The sequence below is a fragment of the Dromiciops gliroides genome, chromosome 2 (genome assembly GCF_019393635.1).
Source record: "Dromiciops gliroides isolate mDroGli1 chromosome 2, mDroGli1.pri, whole genome shotgun sequence".
Taxonomy (NCBI): Eukaryota; Metazoa; Chordata; class Mammalia; order Microbiotheria; family Microbiotheriidae; genus Dromiciops; species Dromiciops gliroides.
In genome coordinates this window covers 71,057,064-71,079,301 of record NC_057862.1, presented here as the reverse complement: position 1 = coordinate 71,079,301, position 22,238 = coordinate 71,057,064, and the positions used below count along the sequence as shown (strand labels likewise).

General features: G+C 41.4%; 1 protein-coding gene across 7 annotated transcripts in view; it reads left to right on the top strand.

The window, feature by feature from the left end:
* Positions 1-9,116, top strand: part of ARHGAP22 (Rho GTPase activating protein 22) — a 406,983-nt gene extending 397,867 nt beyond the window's left edge. For all 7 annotated transcript variants that reach the window (XM_043980595.1, XM_043980594.1, XM_043980593.1 and 4 more), the window contains one exon: positions 8,350-9,116. In XM_043980595.1, the coding sequence (XP_043836530.1) occupies positions 8,350-8,578 (229 nt within the window). In that variant the 3' untranslated portion in view covers positions 8,579-9,116. The remainder of the gene's footprint in view (positions 1-8,349) is intronic.
* Positions 9,117-22,238: the final 13,122 nt, after the last annotated feature.

Here is a 22,238-nt window from a genome sequence, read left to right as displayed (position 1 = left end):
CTTGGGTACCCATAATGTCATTTAGGACCCAACTTGTGGGATACAATGAACAAGGCAGGTTTTGCCCGAACCATATAAAAATGAACTGAATCTTTGTAACTCCAGCATAATTAAGGAGGACTACAGTATGGTATATTTTCAGAACAGGGGATAAGAAACAATGTGGAAAGTAATAGATAATGTCATTTATGACTTCTGGGTCCCTAGAGCCACATTTGCAGGTGCCTGAGAATTGAGTTTCCAGTGACTAGGGTAGCTTTCATTCCAGGAAGTGATTCTGCTTCCAAAGGCCAGGCATCCAAAGCACACCTAGAAGGAATAATCCAAGCAAGGAGTGGTGGAAAGAAGAGATTTCTTTATGTTCTTGATGTAGTCATGCCTTACCCTTGGTGTGTCATTTCTCCTTCCCCATGGTTAAGTAGGGAAGAAATAGAGTCTAATTGCATTTTACATCCAGACAGAACCTTTCCTTTAAGGAGCCTGACCTGAAGATCTTAAGATGCTGACTTGACATTTATGGCAGGGACAGGGGAAAGATTATCAAGGTCAGCAGATACAAAATTATGGAGGAGACTTTCTCTCATGCACACACAGGCCACGCTTCCCCATCCTCTTTGCTCTCCACGCAGATGGAGCAGAGCTGTCATACCTCCCCAGGGAGTATGTGTCACTGTTGGTGAGGAAGTTCACTGGAGAAACTTGGCATTGGGTCTAAGACCCAATTGGCCCTTAGACCCAAACATTGCCCTGCCCCCCAAACATTGGCTGGTCTTTGCCTAGGGAAACTAATGCTACGGTGCCAGCCCTAATTCTGCAGGGCTAGCAGTGTAACATTAACAGCTCTCTGAGCTCTGCCAAGTATTTACTGGGTACAGACTCTGAGCAAGTCGCTTCACCTGCCCATGACTCAGTTTCTCCATCAGTTAAATGGAAGAGAGTAACCCTTGCCAATTTGCTCCTAAGATAGTGTGAGGTGAGGTTTATGAGACAATAAAGTAGCCTAGATAAAAGGCAAGAAAAGCACTAACTAGCATTATTATCAAATTGTAAAACAACATCTGAGGCTAAGGGTGAATGAACCAGAAATTAGTAATGATTATGAGGTGCTTCAAGTTCATACCTGAATCTTAGGTGTGTGGCAGGAGGATTGTGCGTACAGTGGGTGTATGTCTGTGGTGTAATTGGTATGTGTGCAGGAGGTATTTGCAGCTATAAGGCTATCTGGGTCTCTAAGCCCAGAGGAAATGGTTCAGGCTTAGAAGAAAGTATAGATTGAGCTGGGGGGGGGGGGCCCCCCGGTGATCAGGAAGACAGCTTCTCATCGTTTGCTAATCATGTGATGAGGGAGCAGGACAGCAGGACAAGTAATTTGAGGGTAGAGACGATCTTGGTAAAACTACCTTGGAAATGAGCCTGTGCCCCTTGACCCCGAGCCCAAAGGAAATGGAACCATTCCTTAAAAAATGGAGTGCCTCCCCCCAACCCATACAAGCTCATCATGGCATGTGGTACCAGAGGACCTGAAATCAAAGTTAATCCTTGTGACCTTGTAGAAATATAAGTGCTGGGGAGCAGCATCCTACATAGGAAGGAGGATCAGAGATCTGAAATGCAGAGGGCTTCTTAGAGACCATCTAGCTAGATCTTCTCATTTTTACAGATGAGGAAACTGAGGGCCAAAGAGGTCAAGTATTACTTGCCCAAAGCCACACAGGCAATACATGTTAGATGTGGAATGTGGATCCAGGCCCTCTAACTCCAAACCTAATCCACTTTCCATTGGAACACAATACCTCTTCCTTCTCTGTAAAATGAGAGGGCTAGACCCAGTCATTCCCGAGGTCAAGTCGCTCTAGTTCAGTGTTCTTATGCTGTGGGTAGCAGTGGTCTTGTTCACAAAAGTATCTAGGGTGACATAGTAGCTGCCCTATGATTAGGTTCTTTAGAATAGTTCCCGGCAACCAAGGCAAATGAAGAGGGGATCTGTCTAGCAGCCTCCTTCCCCATTTAATGTTACCCTACCCCCAAGGCCAGTTTAGCATTAATGGAGATGCCAATGAACCAAAATGGTTCCTAAATGGTAGAAGGCAGGTAGAGAGGATATTTACATGTGGGGAGTCCTACCACTCAACTCCAAGCCCTCATCATCTCATAGAAGAATTACTGCACCAATCTCTAAGCCAGCCTTAAAACTATTGTCACTCCCTTTCATACTGCACATCTTCATCACATTAATAGGATCTTACCTTTCTCCTGTTCCATAACTTGTATATGATTCAACATTACCTACCGTGCCAGAATTAAAAACCACCTGACTTTTAAGTCCCTTTTTCTGTCACCCTGTATATCCAAATATATGCCCATGTATCTATATATTCATATATATTTATATATTACATATGCTTATATAGCATATCATATAAAATATACATAGCTATGTTTCAATCTTATGTCCTGCTCTGGTATGATCATGGTGCACCATGATCTTTGCTGTGAGCGGTCCATTGGAACAGGGCACAACTCATCCATACATTTTCATTCTGAGGAATTCTTAAGGATGTGCTAACTTTAATCCTCCATTGGTGGCCTGCTTGATGGGCTATAGGTATTCCCCTGAGTCTTCTACCCCCTCATAGATAATATAAGACTCAGACCATTTACCTGTGTTTTTTCTGGCTCTCACTATGTGCTCTGTCTTCCTCTTCTTTATATGCATCCTTGATTTTTATACCACATGCATTATTGATAGAATGCCACAAATTAGTTATGTTCCTTTGTTAAATAGTTGTTTCAGTCATGTCCGACTCTTTGTGACCCCATTTGGGGTTTTCTAGGCAAAGACACTGTATGGGTTTGCCTTTTCCTTTTCCAGCTCATTTACAGATGAGGAAACTGAGGCAACCAAGGTTATGTGACTTACTCAAGGTTACACAACAGAAAGTGTCTGAGGCCAGATTTGTACTCGGGAAGATGTATATTCTCTATCCACTCTATCCACTGAGCCACCTCAAATTATCCTTTGAGTCACCTTGTAATCTAGATTCTTCTGGGATCATGGATTACCATGAGCTGCAGCGATGTGGCATCACCTAAAGAATATTAGAGTTAAAGTTGCTGCTTGAGGTCCTTGAAAGCATTGCAGAGATTCCCAGATGTGATCCCATCCACTTTTCAATCATGGAGCCAACTTAAGATGCATCTGCAGCCCTTGTCCAAGATATCTGTTTTAATGTACACATAGTAGATAGGGAACTGGACATGGAATCAGGAACACCTGAATTCAAGCCTTGCCTCTGATACTAGCTATGTAACTCAAAGCAATTTAGCCTCTCTGGGGCTCAGTTTTCTCATTTGTAAAATGAAAGTGTTGAACCAAATAGCCTCCAGTGTCCATCACAGCCTTAAATCTATTATCCTTTGATCCACCCAGCTACCACTCCTAATTTCAGTAGTATGCATTCTTCATCCACTGTGTTTTCCTGTATGGATTGCTAAGCCAATCTCATCTGAGTCCCTGTAAAGGGGTCCTTTAATGCTTCAGGGTCAGCGTGAACAGTATAATGGTGACTGATAACAGTAGCAGTTGGAGAATACCACCATAAAGGGCTCCTCTTTCCATTTAGACTTTGTGCAGAAGACTTCATGCCAGTGGGGAATGCTTTCAGTGAGCATCTCTCCCTGTTTCAAGTCCTGCTTGATACTGATGATCAGAAAATCATGGAACAAAGTTTTCTTTGTGGGTTAATCTATCAAGGAATGTTATATAATGGTAACATATGCATAGGAGACACCTTGATGGAAGAGAGCCTTTAAAGTTTTGTTTTACTCTAGAGAATCAAAAGCATTGTGGCAATCAACACTTAGAGTTGGATCCTATATTTTCCAAACCACTCAGTCAACTGTGAGACTGCACAATATGTTCTATTGTAGTAATTAGCTGTAAAAACCTGCCTGTTTCCCTCTGTTTTTACCAAGCATATATTCAATGTCTGCTTAATTCATTCTCATAAATATTTTGGAGACACTAGAAAGTAATCATTAATTAGAAAGGGTTTTTTGCAGTAATATAGATGGACTGTGATCTTTTCCATGGTTTCAGAATCTTCCCTTCATTAAAATCACTTCAATATCAACTCCAGGAAGGTTTTGATTTTTTTTTGCTTCTAGTATGGATTTCTTCTGAATATATTTCATCAAATCCAGCTACTCTTACAACTACATCCCCTTTAGTATCTTCTTCTATTTCCTGAGGTACTGAAGCATTAAAGTCTAACTGTAGTGATTCCATCATCTTTAGTGATGAAAATAGATCAATACTGAAACAAGGGCAGATCAACTTTTTGGTCACTTGTTTAAAACTTGAACTGACCAAAGCCGTGTTACCTTTTGGCTTCACATCTCTGCTTGGCAAGAAGATTTGGGGACTGAGGTGGTTTTTAGGTTCTTTTGGTCTCCTTATGATGATATCAGCTTTATATTGGTGAAATAAATAGTATTCTTCAGAATCAGTGCCTTTACTGTTGTATATTTCCCATGTTTCAGGAGTAACTGTTTAAATTGGTCAGATGGAGTTTTACATTTCTACGAACTGTCTTTTCATCTTTATCCTTCTAATTTGGTGTCAGTAGACTGCTCAGTGATCTGAACAGATAGCCCACTATGGTGTGTCGTGCACACTGTTGACACTTTCAGTCTGATAAGATATAGTCAGTTTGACTTTTGCGATGTTAGTCATTGCTTACCCCATCCAGCACCCTCTGATTAGTTCTTAAAAAGAACTAAAAAGAAGAGCCTTCTTTGTAATCAACAAGTCTTTGGTCTCTTCAGTTTCTTAAACTATGAACCACATTTTCCAACCAGTTTTTTCCTTCTTCTATGCTAATGTTAATATTGAAGACACAAAGTGCCAGAGTGTACTTGGTTTGGAGGAGCTGAGGTTTCTTGTGGAATTTCTCTGTTCCATCCTCTGCCAGAAAGGTTGGTATGTGAGGTACAGTGATCTGCAAGGTGGCCTTTTTTGCTTATGCTCTTCATGAACACTCTAAAGTGAGACAACCAAGTGCCCCCCTTGAAATGATGTTTCTCTTTATCATTAGGAAAAATGACAAAAATACTCTTTCCAGATTCTTTCTTTGTTCTTCCAAGGAAACTCTCTGAGCTGTCTTTCCTTTTGGCTATAACTGTGCCCTCTAGTTTCACGGATTCCTCTTCACTTTATCCCTTCAAGGAAAGGGCCTGAATGACCACCCAATGAGTGTGATGGAATGGGAATCATTTGTAGGTACAGCTGCTGGAGGTCCCCACCAACTGATTAAACAGGATTAGATTCTTCTTTTAGACACAGTGTGGAGTAGTGGGTAGATTGCTGGACCTGAAATTGGAAGACCTGGGTGTGAATCAGACTTCAGATATCATTTAGCTATGTGATGATGGCCAAGACATTTGATCTCATTCAGGGTCTTTGCTCATCATAAAATGGGGATAATAATTTTTGCAATCTCTTCCTTTGAAACCCAGCAGGGTATAATGGAAACCGCCTCATATTTAGAGCTAGAAGGTCTAGGTTTGAGTCCTGTCTCTGCTTCAAGTAGCTTAATCTCTGGTCATAAACTTCTTCATCTGTCAAATGAGGGGAGAGGAGTAGGTGCCTTCTAAAGTCCATTCTAGCTGTAGATCTATGATCTTTCTACCTCAAAAGATCTTTTTTGAATCACTAGTACTAACTAGTGAATCGTCCTTGTATTACCTATGTCTGTGTGATCTTTACCCTTTAGGGTTTACAAAGCTTTATCTTTTCCTTCTAGCATTCTTGTAATTTGAGGTGTAATAGAGGCATCCCCACCCCCATTTCACAGATGAGAATACTCAAGTTCACAACAGTTAAGTGACTCCATCCTAGTCATGTGACTAGAAGCCCCCACCTCCCAACCAGGTAGGGGTTCTACCCACTACGCCACACTTTCACCCTCATTAGGAGAGGCTGTACATTGTTGTGAAAAGAGTATTGGAGTTAGGATTAAGGAGGTCTGGGTCTGAGTCCCAAGCTTTGACACTTGTACTCATTGTATGAACAAGGATGAGTAACAGTTTTCACTGATCTTTAGTCTCTCCTCATGTATACAACTGGATATCTGACACTGGGAATGTCAGAACAAAAACTGACTAACAAGGAGGTGGTACCCAAGATAAGTTAAAGAGATGGTAAGAGAGCTCCTGGCTGCTCTTGATGAATTCAATTCATGTTGCCCAGAGAAAGAACTGACATCCCTTGGGTGCTGAAAGAACTGGCAGATATGGTTCATGAGCCACTTCTAGTAATATTTGAAAGGAGATAGAAAATAGGAAATGTATCATGGGACTAGAGAGAGGCAAAGGTCCTGATTTTCCAAAAAAAAGTGAAGAGAACAGAGACTGTAAACCACAGGCCAGTGATCTTGACTTTGATTCCTTGGGAAACTCTAGAATAGCTTTAAAGGGATGCTGAACATTGCAAAAGGGATGTAGTAATCTGATTACAATGAGCCATCATGACTTCAAGTTATGAGTGACATTGATATTTTGGTGGTTACCTAACTAGTAGAGGAGGGGGAATGTGGTGACTGACTATAGTTTACCTAGATTTTAGAAAAGCTTTTCATAAAGTATTTCATACTCTTCTTGAGAAGATGGAGAGAAATAAGTCAGAGAGTGATATGATGAAATGAATTCAGAACTAGTTGGATAGAAGGACTCAAAGAGTGGTTGTTCATGGTGCATTGTTAGTGTGGCAGGAGGTCTTAGGGGAATTCCTCCAGGATCTGTGCTTGGCTATCTGCTGGTTAACGTTCATATTAATGATTTGGACAAAGACAGCATACTCATCATATTTATAGATCACACAATAGATGATAGAGTGAGAATCCAAAAGGGTCATGCTAGATTAGGAAATTGGGTCTCAATCCAATTCGATGAAATTCAACAAAGGTAAGTGTAAAGCTTTGCTTTTAGGTACCAAAACATCAATTTTACAAGTATATGATGAGGAAGGTATAAGTAGGCATCATTTGACCAACAAGCATTTATGAAATACTATATACCAAGTACTGTGCTAAGCACTGGGCTCTGGTCTGAAAAGGATATGGGCTTTTTAGTGGGCTGCAATCTTGAGAGTTGGCAGGGTGATGTGGTAGCCAAAAAAACTCAAGAGACACTTATCTCCCACATGATGCTCTTACTAGGCTGTCTCTTTAAGACTTCATCCAAGGGGCAGCTAGGTGGCACAGTCGATAGAGTACTGGCCCTGGATTCAGAAGGACCTGAGTTCAAATGCGACCTCAGACACTTGACACTTACTAGCTGTGTGACCCTGGGCAAGTCACTTAACCCCCATTGCCTCATCAAAAAAAAAAAAAAAGACTTCAAGGGGCAGCTACGTGGTACAGTGGATACAAAACAAAACAAAAGACTTCATCCAGAGCATTGTGTTCCATTCTTGGCACCCCAGTTTGTTTGTTTGTTTGTTTGTTTGTTTTTTTGTGAGGCAATGAGGGTTAAGTGACTTGCCCAGAGTCACAGAGCTAGTAAGTGTCAAGTGTCTGGGGTTGGATTTGAACTCACATCCTCCTGGATCCAAGGCTGGTGCTTTATCTACTGTGCCACCTAGATGCCCCCAGCACCCCAGTTTAAGAAAAGCTTAAGCTGGAGAATAGACAAGGTCCACTGAGATGGGGAACAGTTTTGAGTTGGTGACGTATGAGGATCAGGTGAAAGATCTGGGCATGGTGAGCCCAGAGAACAGAAGGCTTGGGTGGGACATTATAGCTGTCTTCTGGTATTTAAAGGGCTGTCACACAAAGAAGGGGTTAGGCTTGCTCTTTTTGCCCCAGAGGGCAGAACCAAGAATAATATAAGTAGGGCTTGTAAAGAGACCAGTTTAAACCTGATGTGGGAAAATTCTTCCTAACAATGACAACTGCCCAGAAGTGGAATGGGACATCTTAAGATGGGGAAAGTTTTTCCCTCCCTGAAGGTTTTCAAGCAGATGCTGGATGACAGTGTATGGGCTTTCCTTTTGTATATTTGGAAGCCACAAAAATGAAGCAGCTGGGGTTCTTGCCTTCGAGGAGGAAATGTCTTGTAGACAAATAATTATGATATTGAGGTCTATTGCTGAATGTCTAGAAAGTGCCACAAGAAAGTGACAGCATATCAGTGAGTGGCAGAGCTTGATTTACCCATCATCTCTAAGGTCAGTTTTAGTGAGTCAGCCCCAACACATATAGAACAGGTTTAGCCAGGGTTTCAGAATGGTTTCTGTACTCTGTTGGGATAGCCAAAGACTAAAATGATGTCTCTTCTCTTGGTTTTAAGAATTGAGGAAGCCAGTTCCGGCTTAAAGAAACAGATGGCACGGTTAGAAGAAGATTTAGACCAAGAGAGGAAGAAATTTACAATGCTGGAAATAAGATTGAGAAACTCAGAGCGGGCTCGTGAGGATGCTGAGAAAAGAAATCAGCTTCTACAGAAGGAAATGGAAGAGTTCTTTTCCACCCTGGGCACCTTAACTCTTGGGTCAAGAGGCACAAAGGTTCCAAAGTAAAAGCAACTAAAAAAAAATCCAGTTTAATTCTGCATTTTGTTTGATCTGGTTTCTTGTTCCTACAGAGCTGCTGTCCTAGGTATTTGATTGTCCGCTCATGCATCATGAGTAATACTGAAGGAATCCCATACTCCCTTGCTGTTGTTGTCCTGGTTTCTGTAGCGCTATATATTGTATCAGGGCTATCAGGGAAATTAAAGGACCATTGAAGACCATGCTTGAAAGTTAGAGGTAAATATTGCTATTTCCAAGGGGCAGGAGGTGCTCCCCCTTTCCGGGGTCCCAGGGACCATCATATGCCATTCTAATGACTGCAAGATTTGAACTTGTTCTACTGCACCTTTACCAGGCTGGAGACCAGGGTTCTACACAATGGCCTGAAGGATGTCCAAGGGGAAAGCCTCTGATTGCATTCCCCAGGCAGCCAGGAAGGCAGTCAGTCCCTTCAACTCTTCTGTCATGGTTGCACATGCTTCCTGTATTGAATGAAGTGGGACATGGATAATTTGCATTCTTTATTAAATTTGCTTTAAAAATGTGTTGTTTCGATATCAGAGTCATTTCTTCTAACTCTTTAGGGTCATTCTCAAGCTGGGGTTTTTTTTGCCAAAACTCCACAGAGTTGGGTTCTGCAGAGCCTTTCTGGCCCTCCTTCAAATGTATGGAGACATTGGTGGGTTGGTTGACAGCCTACCTAACATTCTCTACCTTGGGTGATATGGTGACAGCAGATGAGACAGAGTCCAGAGACAGGAGGCGTCCTTGGGGTAGAGCCCATCAATTATCCCTGGGCAGAAAAAGGGTTTTCCTGAGAGTTACTTTGGGGGAAACAGTTGTGATGAAGCAAAGTAGAATGTCTGACCGTTTTACCTCTAGGAAAATTTGAGAAGGGAGAGAACACTTTCAGTTGGGAGAATCAGGAAAAGGTTCACTGAAGAGCTAGAGCATGTACTGGTCCCAAGTCAGATATGAACTTTCATGCATTCCAGGCAAGGGGTCGACTCTTGCAAATGCTCCTAGGTGGGAGATGATAGCATGTCAAGTAGGAATCAGCAAGTAGGTCCATTGTCAAAAAAAGTAGCCTAATCCAAAGTAAGGCTTAATGAACTAGATTGTACCAAAGTATGACTTTGTTCTGTATTATTGAGACAGAGACCCACTACAAGTTTGGGTTTGGTTTTCTTTCTTTCTTTCTTTCTTTCTTTCTTTCTTTCTTTCTTTCTTTCTTTCTTTCTCTCTTTCTTTCTTTCTTTCTTTCTGTGGGGGGGGTGTTTTGGTTTGGTTTTTTGCAGGGCAATGAGGGTTAAGTGACCTGCCCAGGGTCACACAGCTAGTTAAGTGTCAAGTGTCTGAGGCTGGATTTGAACTCAGGTCCTCCTGAATCCAGGGCTGGTGCTTTATCCACTGTGCCACCTAGCCGCCCCTTTTTTGTTTTGTTTTGTTTTTTTAAAAAAGAGGCATTGGCAGCAGTGTGGAGGATGGAACATCTGATCAGGTTTTAAGGCTTTTGAGCCATGCTAAAATATAAATACCTCAAATGAGGCCAAGGTGGGGAAAAGGTTATCATCATAAGCCTTATGAATCTTTTATATCTCATCATGAAAGAGCTTGCTGAAAACTTCCCTAGGGACAGATTTAGGTGGATAGCAAAGGAATACTGTGGTCTGGTAGAGAGGAAGGCATCTCCAGTGAAGGAGAAGAAAGGGACTTGCTCTATGCTCCCTTCGCAATCCGAATCATTGCAGGGGCACTGCCAACACAAGGCCTCGGAGTTGTACCTTGGAGGCCACACGGGGCCTGACCTCTACCACTGTTACCCCCAAATGAACTCTCTGGAAAACCACTTCTTTAGCAATTCTCTACATGGAAAGGGATGCTGGGGTACACAGTGACATCAGATGCTGAGTATCTACACTAATCTCAGCCAGTTATCATACTGGATATGTTGGTGGCAAGAATCATTGTAGACTGGATACCATATGCCTCACACACGAGAGAGGAGGGAAACACTAAGGCAGCAAAAACAGCCAAGTCACTCAAGTTTCTTTAGATGCATTTTTTAAATTTCTTAAGCAAATCCCTTCACCCCCACCCCCAAACGAGTTTATTGTTCCACGACAAGGAAATGAAAAGGTGACGTTCAGAAGGCTGTACTCAAGGGAATGGAGAGGAGTGTCTGAATTCAATTTCATAAAGATTTCCCTGCTGTTTATGTACATGATATTGTCTAGTCCCTGGAATGTAAGGATGGGAGAAAAATGACAGTCCTTGCCATTGGCCATTCAGGAGGAATGTTCTAATCATTACTTTGTCACTTCCTAGCCTTGTGACCTAGGGCAAGTCACCCTCTTGCGACCTTAGTTTCTTCATTTGTAAAGTCAGAAAGTTGAACTGGAAGACCTCAAAAATGCTAAGGCAACACTCTCTATCAGTAATTCAATTCCATTGATACGCCTCCTTTCCCCTCGCACACCTGTACATGCCCTTTCTACTCTGTCAAATACCTGCTTTAGGTATTTTGTTATTTTTAGGATCCAAATACAACCCTAATGAAGACCCTTAAGCTTGAATCTAGATAAGTTAATTGCTTTCTTGTGCTCAAGGTAGATGGCATATGGTAGACCTAATACTGAAACTCAGTTCCTCTGTTCACATCCTACTTGCCTCTTGGAATGGTTTTGCATATTCTTAATGCCTGCTTGACCAGTAGAGAGTTCATTGGGAAGCTGAGAAGGAAGCCCAACAGTCAATTCTTTCTCACCAGCTTTCTCTGGCTCAGTGAAAACAACACTGAACGGATGCAGGGCCTCTTTTCTCCTTCCTTACCACCTTGCCACCAATGTGGTGCAGTAAATGGAGGACTAGGCCTGGAGTCAGGAAGATTCCTCTTCATGAGTTTGAATCTGGCCTCAGTTACTTCCTAGCTGTGCAACCCTGGGTATGTCACTTAACTCTGCTTCAGTTTCTTCATCTGTAAAATCAGCTGAAGAAGGAAATGGGAGGGGCAGCTAGGTGGCACAGTGGATAAAGCACCGGCCCTGGATTCAGGAGGACCTGAGTTCAAATCCGGCCTCAGACACTTGACACTTACTAGCTGTGTGACCCTGAGCAAGTCACTTAACCCCCATTGCCCCACACACAAAAAAAGAAGGAAATGGGAAACCACTCCAGTGTCTGCCAAGAAAACCAAAAATGGGATCACAAAGAGTCAGACATGACTGAACAACAACAATGCCAATAATCTTTTTTCTTCTTTTAAACACCAAAACAAAAGGGCCTTCAGATTTTCCTTTCTCCAGGTACACTGTTGATGACCATTTTAGGGTAAAGGAGCATTATTTTTTAAAGACTCAACCAAGAACTTAAGTTTTACAGATGCAAACACTATTTTTCTTTGCAAACTAACTCAATTAACTCATTCATCCATCCCCAGCTACTTTTCTGTTCAGAAAACCTCCATTCCATAAAGAGAAAAGGTAAGGGTTCATTTGTTTGTTTGTTTGTTTCTGAGATAGAGATCCTATAGGGGAAAAAAGAATGATAGAGTGGGAAGTGGGCCGCATTTGGAGGAAGAGGAGCTCCGGTCCAGTCTTAGCTCCACCATATTCTATCTCCTGTGACTCTGGCAAATCCATGGACTTGTCTTGATTAAAGTTTCCTCAGCTGCCAGATGAAGGTATTGGACCAGATGACCTCCAGGATCCTTCCTAGCTCTCAATCTAATCTAATGTGAATCAGGTGGTCCAAGGCATGGGATCCTAATCAAGCTCTTCTGATTCCAAAGCCAGTGTTGGTTCCAGTGGATTCTAGCCTCCTACCTACAGGGGGCTCACATAGTCAACTATTCCCCAAATATCAGCACATGGACAGTACAGGTTATTAAAAATGGCAGTTCACTTTTACATAAATGGTACTTAAGGATTGCAAAGTGCCTTATCTACATTATCTCATTTGTTCCTCCCATCACCCTTATGAGCTTCATTTCTATAATGCACATTTTACAGATGGGCAAACTGATGTTGAGAAATTTTTTTTGGTGGGGCTATGGGGGTTAAGTGACTTGCCCAGGGTCACACAGCTAGTAAGTGTCAAGGGTCTGAGGCCGGATTTGAACTCAGGTACTCACTCCTGAATCCAAGGCTGGTGCTTTATCCACTGCGCCACCTAGCTGCCCCTGAGAAATTTTTTTAAAAGATCCAATTATATCATGAATGAAGACCTTTAATCATAATCTCCACTGTTGATATCATATTTGCCTCAATCATCTGGCCAGGGTTACACAGCTAATAAGCATCTGAATCAAGATTAGAACCTGGTTCTTGTTGACACCAAGTACAGTACTCTATTGACTAATCTTTTCTCCTTTCCATCTGGAAAGAATCATACGGGGCAGCTAGGTGGCGAAGTGGATAGAGCACCGGCCCTGGAGTCAGGAGTACCTGACTTCAAATCCGGCCTCAGACACTTAACACTTACTAGCTGTGTGACCCTGGACAAGTCACTTAACCCCAATGGCCTCACTAAAAAAAAATAATAAATAAAGGAAAGAAAAAAAAGAAGAAAGAATCAGACATGGAGTCTGATCTTAAGAAAGCTAGGCTGAAATCTTAATTGTCTATTCAATTAATTTCCATTTTTTAAAAAGTGAAACAGCATGGTTTAGTGGGCAGGATTTTGGATTTGAATTCAGTCTTTGATAGGTTGGTATTTGGCTTGGGCGTTGGTTTTTGGTTTTGTTTTTTGCTATATGCCCTTGAACTTAAACTCTCTGGGTATCAGTTTTCTCATCTGCAAATGGAGGGATTGAACTCTAGGATGCCTTGTGGCCCCACATTTATGTTCCAGTGGCTATAGCATTGCAGTATTTCATTTACATTTTCTAGGCAGTAAAATCTCCTTAATTCAAATCCTATTCATTCAGAATTCATGATAATTCTCTCGCCGGGCTAGGCCATGGTGCCCGGAGAGATTGGGATTTTTTTCACTGACTCAAGACTCAAAAGCTTCCTCAAATGCGAATGGCCCAAGTCAGTAGAAGCTTTCGTGGGTCTCGTCTGCCACCTACTGGCTAAATTAGCCTATGAGACGTTTGCGTGCAGAATCACAGAATCTTGGGGCTGGAATTAGGATATCAGAGCCAAAAGAGAAAAGGGAGAACACTGAGTCCAGCTCTCACTGGGCAGATAAGAAACCTAGAGAAGAGTGGGTAGACAACTGGCCCTAACTCTGCCAGCAGCACACCCAAATGATAAAGAACTTGTTTGGTTGTCTTCCCACTTTGCCCCACTAACACCTTAAAGGAACAATAGTGTTTCTGACCCACACGTTGTTAAGTCTGGTGTAAATGGAGTCTAAACCCCACTCAGCGAACATCCTCTATCAATATCAGTCACTACTCAAGGCTCAAGTTCTGGCTGTGGGACTTTGGACAAGTCACAAGCTCTCTCTCAGCCATAGTTTGTCCATCTCCCAAATGTTAGTTGTACTTGTGTTGTAGGGATCTAGGGAGATAATATATGTGTGAATGCCTTGGATAATGTAAACCTCCATATTGGGATGGAAGGCAGCAATAGCCCTAGTGCTTATTACAGCACCTGGCATTGGAGGTTAATAAATGCTTGTTGATTGATGATGATGAGTAATACAAATATAAATTTTCTCCACAGGGCAGAAGGAATATAAATTTTCTTTTCTTTTTCCTAAGGGAAGGTTGATTCTTCAAACTGTAGGTCAACCAACATGGCTTCAAGTCCTGGAAAATTCTAGAACTTGTTATTTTTATTTATTTATTGTTTTTTGTTTGTTTGTGGGGCAATAAGTCTTAAGTGACTTGCTCAGGGTCACACAGCTAGTAAGTGTCAAGTGTCTGAGGCCGGATTTGAACTCAGGTCCTCCTGAATCCAGGGCTGGTGCTTTATCCACTGAGCCACCTAGCTGCCCCTAGAACTCATTATCAAAGGTCTAGTTGATGAGCATTTAGAAAAGGAAGCTATGATCATTACAAGTCAGGGTGAGTTCATTAAGAACAGGGAATGCCAGGCCAGCTTAATTTGCTATTTAAAGTATCTTAAGACAAACTTATAAAAAAAGAGTTGGAAGCTGTCTGATAGTGGTTAGGGCGACTGGGAATTGGTTAAATAACAAGAAACAAAGAACGGTTGATTAATGGATCAGCCTTGGAGGCATCTCTAGTACAGCTTGCATTTCTCTTGTACTCTGAGGCTTGCAAAGAACTTTATTTACATATGCGATGTCATTTGGTCCTCATAACCCCATGAGATAGTTGCTATTAATACCCCCATTTTACACATGAGAACACTGAAGCTGAGAGAGGTTAAGTGACTTGTCTGGGATTCATACACATGGCAAGTGTCTGAGGTAGGATTTGATGCCAATTCTGGCTTCCTCTCCACTTGTTTTTTGCCACTTTTGTCTACAACCATTATGTCAATGACTTGAAGATACAGTGAGCATGCTTATAAAATATACAGATGACAAGAAGTGGAGAGGCAGGCATAGCTGGCATACTAGATCACAGAGTAGAGTTCCATAAAGTCTAGACATGATAGGCTGGAAGGGAAAAGATGAAATTTAATAGGAAAAGTATAAAGTTAAATGATTATAGGATTTAGAGTATGGAAGGGCTCTTAGGCATCATCTTGTCTAATTACCTTATTTTACAGAGGAGAAAGCTGAAGCCCAAAGAGAGGCTTGGTCTTACAAGCACTGACTTGCCTGAGGTCACACCCATAGGAAGTAGCAGAACTGGGATAGAACTTAGGTCTTCTGACCTAGGGTGCTCTTACCACCCTATCATGTTGCCTTTACACAGGTTCAAAAAGAATTTACTACATTAATACAAGACAGGTGAGGCTCAGCTTGAGGACAGTTCAAATTTCAAAACACCAGAGATTTTAGTACAAGTACAATGTAAGTTGTAGATACCCTCAGATGCTTACTAGTTGTGTGGCTCTTGTCAGGTCACGTAACCCTGTTTGCCTCAGTTTCCTCATCTGTAAAATGAGCTGGAGAAGGAAATGGCAAACCACCTCAGTATCTTTGCCAAGAAAACCCCAAAAGGGGTCATGAAGAGTTGGACGTGACTGAAATGACTGAATAACAACATAAGTTAATACCATGATTTGGTAACCAAAATACTAATGTAATTTTAGAGTGCATTAAGAGAGACAAAGTATCCACAGAGATGATAATCTTGCTCTGCTCTGCTCTTTTCAGACCACATCTGGAAATCTCTATTCAGCTCTGAGGGCCACATCTTAGGGAGAAGATTGAAGGGCAGCATGGCGTAGAAAATAGAACATTGGTCTCAGAGTCAGAAAGACAAGTTCAAAGTCATGTGGTGTCTGACACCTTGGTTATGTGACCCGGGGGAAATGGCTTTTATCTTTTAGAGCCTACAGGCTACTCTATAAAACTAAATGGCAGAAAAATTTCTGAGCTGCACTATTACAGGGAGTTCAGACACTGCAGGATCCCTATGAAATCGGCAGGGGGGTGTGGGGAAAAGAGAGAGACAGACAGACAGACAGAGACAGAGAGAGATAGACAGACAGACAGAGACAGACAGACAGAGACAGAGAAGAAAATTGAGAAGACTCAAAACTATGTTAAACAAGAATGAGTTGAAGGAAGTACAGATGTTTAGTTTGGAGAAGAGAAAATTTAGGGAGTTTAATTATACTAGTCTCCCCATATCTGAAGGATATCTGTCCCATGAAAGAAGGATTAGAGTGTTCTGGACAGAAGAAATGGAAATTACTCTGTGATAGTCTTTTAACTTAATTAAAAGGAAAAACTTCCAAATCTTTAAAGATACCCCAAAATTAAATGAGCTCTTTTGGGAGTGGGGAGGACAGTGTGATAACCTCCCTTCAAAGGAGGCCTTTAATCGGTGGCTGGGTGACCACTTGTGAGACATATGATGAAAAGAATTCTCCTTTTGGCAAAGAGTTCCTTCCAACTTTGATTCTAAAGTGTGATTCGACAAGAAAGAATTCCTGTATTAAACAAACTTGTCCCCTTAGTTTTCCATCAAACTCCTCCCAATGCCTCATCATATGTGGGTTGATTTTTGCCTTCTCCAAGGTTGTGCTTGGGTTCAAACAAACAGGAAGAACATGTAAAGGCTAGAGACAGACTCTACACCATCTGAGGACCAGCCTACTTAGATTCAGATAGAATCATCACTGGAGTGGTGTATAAGGTATGCCCCTTTTTATGGGGGAGGGAGCAGGGTAAAGTATTTCATGAAGACTCAGTTATTAAGGTAGGGAGGGGTTGTGGTTTCCCTGGTAAAGGGAAACTACCAGAATAACAGATCTTTTGAAACATTAATAGAGCTATTGCATTTCTAGCCCTAAATCTATAGGAGGAATGCATAATACTTTAATTCTATCCTTTATGACTAGTTTCTTAGACTCTGTGACATGAATATCTCAGATACAACTTCTAGGGGCCATCAAGTGAGTTGCTATATCAATGATATCACAAGTTCAAACTCCCTACTCTTGAAAATCAGAAGAGGATATGGGATGCTGTTCTATGGGAGCATGTGGCAACTGAGGGGAAGGTAGACCCCACTTGCTTCTTCTACCATTGGAAGTATGAGGGGACATGTTAAAAGTGATAGTAAGCAGACCTGTCATTTTATTTGGATGGGGAATTCTCAGTAAGAAACCCTTTCTACCAATGCAGATCAACACCTTCTATGCAATTTATAGTCTCAGAGTGTTGCCTAGAGGACAGCTAGATGGGCTAGTGTGTAAAACACAGGACTTGCAAGAGCCAAGAAGAACTGAGTTTGGGCAGCTAGGTGGTGCAGTGGATTAAGCCCTGGCTTTGGATTCAGGAGAACCTGAGTTCAAATCCAGCCTCAGACACTTGACTCTAGCTGTGTGACTCTGGGCAAGTTACTTAACCTTCACTGCCCTGCAAAAAACATAAAACAAAAAAGAACTGAGTTCCAATCCTGCCTCAGACACTTCCTAGCAGCGTGACCCTGAGTCAGTCACTTAGCATTTCTGTACCTAGGTTTCCTCATCTGTAAAATGGGATAATAATATAATTTACCTCATAGGGGTGTTGTGGGAATCAAATGGGTTAAAATATGCAAAGACTTTTGCAAACCACTTTGAAGCATCATTGTAAATGTTGTTGTTGTTATAGCACTTAGAGGTTAAAGGTTAAGTGGCTCTCCAGAGTTATACACAACCAGTATGTGTCAGAGATGGGACCTGAACCCAAGGTGTCCTAGTTTCAAGTCTGTCTTGCTGTCCACCACATGACTCTGCTTCCATAAAATAAAGAGTGTATGAATATTGAAGGAAAATGTAAAGAAGCAAAAGATAACCTTGACTGAGCTGTAGGTCAAGGTCAGACAGAACTACACCAAGGCTAATGTCTTCCTACTTTGTGGAGCCTTTTGCTCCATTCCCATTGGGGAAGCATGACCCAAACCAATTCTCTGGATTTCTATGGAGATAGGCAGTCTCCTTGCTCCTTGAGACCTTGCTTTGTTCTAGGGTTTTATCTATAAACAATGGAAAAAACAAAGACAAAAACCCAACCATGTTACGTCCTACCCAATGAGCATTTATTAAACACAAGGAACTGTGCTGAGTGCTGCTGTCCTAGTCATTTCTGCAGTAACGAGATCCTGTCAGATCCCATATTCCTTTTATCTTTACCCAAATACTTGCCACCATATTTCCTTTTCAAGCTCTTCCTCACATGTTTTTTCCTCTCCCTTTCTGGTTTCTCTCATGCTCCTTCCTTATTATGATGCTGATACTCAAAACATCTGAGAATGTTAGCAATAGAAGGGACCTTAGTGATCGACCATTCAAAAATTCCAATTTACAGATAAGGGAACTGAGGTTTGGAGAAGTCAAATGTTTAGTAAATGATGGAGCAAGGACTTGGCCCCAGCTCTCCTAATTCACAGTGCCACAAACTCTCTGACAAACCAAATATCACAGAACTGGTTACAGCAATCACCCCCTGAAATAAATTTGAATGTTTGAAATTTCAAATTCAAATGAAAGATACATTTGGAGAATGAGTCTGTACTTTTCAAAAAAAACCTTGTCTGTTTTACAAAATGATTTTCCATATTATTTGAAATATTCAAAAAATGTCCCATTGATTTGGAAGTTCTTTCCAATATTTCTTTCTTTCTTTCTTTTTCTTTTTTTTGCAGGGCAATGAGGGTTAAGTGACTTGCCCAGGGTTGCATAGCTAGTAAGTGCCAAATGTCTGAGGCTGGACCTGAACTCAGGTCCTCCTGAATCCAGGGCTGGCACTTTTCCCACTGTACTACCTAGCTGTCCCTCTCCAGTGTTTCAAAATACAATCCCTCCATACCTGACTATCCTATGCCTCTCTTGGCCATATCATCCCATAAGTTCATCCCAGGCCTTCCTTGATTTCTCCTAAGATGATAAGGGTATCTTTGGAACACCCAGCCTTCATCCGTTGTCTTTAACACATGCCCTTACCAACTCATCTTCTCTTCCTATCATCCATTTCCTTCATGACATATTTTGCTTTCTTGCTTTGAAATTTCTCATTGATTATATGTTGCACTCATACTCACTCTGTACCTTTCCATTTGCCCCTCTGTGTACTCTTTCACATGTGACTATACTTATAAAACATGCCTGCAATTTTTCTGGAATCATATCTTTTTTTTCTTAAATGTAATAAACATTTTTATTTATAGTTTGAGGTTCCAGTTTTTTATCCTTCCTTCCTTCCTTCCCTCCCCTCACCACTCCCTGAGGTGGCAGGGAATCAGATATGGGTTATACATGTACAATTATCAGAATGATTTTGCTCAGTTGTTTCAGTCATGTAATAATTTTTGGATGTAACAGATGGCTCACTTCTTGCATGTATTTCATTTCTCCACCTTATGTTGCTGTTCAGTTGTGTCCAACTCTTTGTAACTGCATCTGATTTCCTTGGCAAAGATACTGGAGTAGTTTGCATCTCCTTCTCTAGCTTATTTTACACATGAGGAAACTGAGGTAAACAGGCTTAAGTGACTTGCCCAGGGTCACATATGACTCCAGGCCTGGTGCTCTGTCTACTGTGCCACCTAGCTGTCCTTTATCAAAATATATAATCCTAAATGTTGTGTGCTGTTACAGATGTTTATTTGCAAAAGCCACTATCTATATTTGCAGAACAGATACAGCAGAGGGGAAGATGCATTATATCCTTGATCATTGGAGGGCAGTCTGGCCAGTGTGCCTGAAGTCTCCCAAGTGTGTACCACCATTCCCGTAGTGGTACATGACCATTGTATAAGCCATTGGAACTCATGTTTCTGATTTCATTTTGGAGCCCTAGGCAGATCTATATTCAGTAAGCCAGTATAAAAGAATGTCAATTCTTGATCTTAGTTTCTTTCAATCTGTACTCTCCTCTGAACTCTACCTATGATGTGAAATAGCAAAGAAAAACTAATTTAGGTATAGGCAAGAAGGACATCAAGAGAGGCTTATAAATAAAGCCCCAAACTGCAGGCCATCTTACAGCAACTGCTCAGCAGCATGATGATTGATGTAATGGATGTCTCTAACCTTACTGCTGAGGCCACTTACCTTCCTGGTAATTAGAGACCTCCTGCAGTAGACGTTTGGCCTCCTGGTGCGTAGTGCTTTACTCTTAAAGATGACAATACTGAATCTGGAGTTCATTTTTCTTCCTGGCCCTGGCTTCTTCATTCTTTTTAGCCAACCACTAAACTCCAATTTTCCATCCTAGTGTGTTACATAATTGATCTCTCCATTTGTGTGTGTGTGTGTGTGTGTGAGAGAGAGAGAGAGAGAGAGAGAGAGAGAGAGAGAGAGAGAGAGAGAGAGAGAGAAACCCCTGGATGTGACAGGGACAGGTGCTTTGGTGATTTTGAGCCCAGGTCTCTGCTTATTGGCCTTTCTGGGTATTTCTCCTCCTCCTATCACTTGATTCTTTGGCTGAAGCCCTCTTGGTCAGGTATCTTGAAAACTATACTTAATCCTCCCAAATACCTGGGTCAATAAATGAGTAGTCATGAGCCATTCAAAGATCTTTCTTTTTCCTTGATGTCAAATGGCAAGAGAAGCATAGATTTTGAGCTTCTAGGGATCTTAGAGCCCTCAGCTCCAGTTTCTGACTCCTTTTCTTTCAGAGAAGGTGTCTGTCCAAGTGTCCATATCCACATGGGATCTTAAGAAAATGTTGGCAATGAACCCAAGGTCAAGGTTGGACTCCTTCCATACAATTCTCCATGGACAACTCTCTCCCAAAGGCTTAAAGTTTGAGGAGAGGGATGGAATTTCCCATTCTGCTTATTGTAATTCTGTCATGATAAAATTGAGTAATGCCTAAGTAGTCGTAATAGGAATTGGTTCAAAGTGCCTTACTCAGCTGGGTCATCAGGAGAAGAGCCTGTGTAGATAGGACCTACCTTCTACGATTTCTCAATTCGTCAAGGACCCTGTGAAACTGAATGGGAATTCCAGTCATCCCTCTTGTTCCCAACCTAGCCCTCATATATTATTTTGTTCCAAACACTTACTGGAGGGAGAGGGATCATAGGTGCCCTATAATTTCATGATCCTTCCCTTTGATATCCTTAAGTCTTTCAATGTGAAAACAATGATTTGGAGAATGAGTCCAATGTCACTGAAAATAATAAAATGCCTCCCCAAAGTTCTATCCTTAATTCTTCTATTGTCCCCAGAGAAGGGTTACTGCACCTAGCTAAAGTTTTCTGGACATTTGTTTTGGAGCTGCTCAGTCCTGAAAGGTCACAGGACATTGGTTTTTTGAAACTTGACTTCTTCAAATATCCAATTAAATTTCTAAGTGTGCAAATCTGTCCAACCATACCCAGAATCTAGATGATTTCTGGAAGATCTTCTGGTCCATTTGGTCATTGAAAGCTTTTGTTCTGTGACTTCATTGTGGCATCAGGTTTTAAGTCCCAGTTTAGTCTCAAGCCTGGCCTCCAGCTGAATCTACGTACCTAGAGGAAGAGGAGAAAAAAAGACCCCACAGCCATGACTTCCAGTTATTTAGTTTTAACTGCTTTTCTAGTAAAGCAGTTTCAGAGTCAATAATTCTAGAATGTTCCTGAAGTCATAATTGTAAATATTCTATTCTATCTCAACCTAAAGATGGATAATGTGGATGAAGATACAACAGGAAATAGATTATTTTTAATGAAGCACATAAAACTAAATAGAAAGCTTATAGTAACTGTGTTTAGAAACCTTGAGATTCATGAAGTGAATTCCCTATATTAGGGTCCTACCTTCTCTAAGGCCTGTAAGAATTGAGAGTGTAACATTCATTACACTAAGATCTTCCTGCTTAAGTCCTGAAGTATCAAGAGATGAGTAAACTCGAAATGACAAGTGATCCCAATAATTAGTTAGGATGGAGGATATGGCAAAAATCTAGACCTTCCACACAGAATGGTATTGAAACAGGAAACCTGGATCAGATATCCAAATGAGGTTAATTAGACATGATTCAAAAAGGTAAATATGACTTGTGGGATAACTCTGAGATTTGGCAGCACCTGAATCATAATTAGAACATAGCAAAAAGACACACCTTCATCAGAAGTAATAGAGCAGATAAAAGGGAA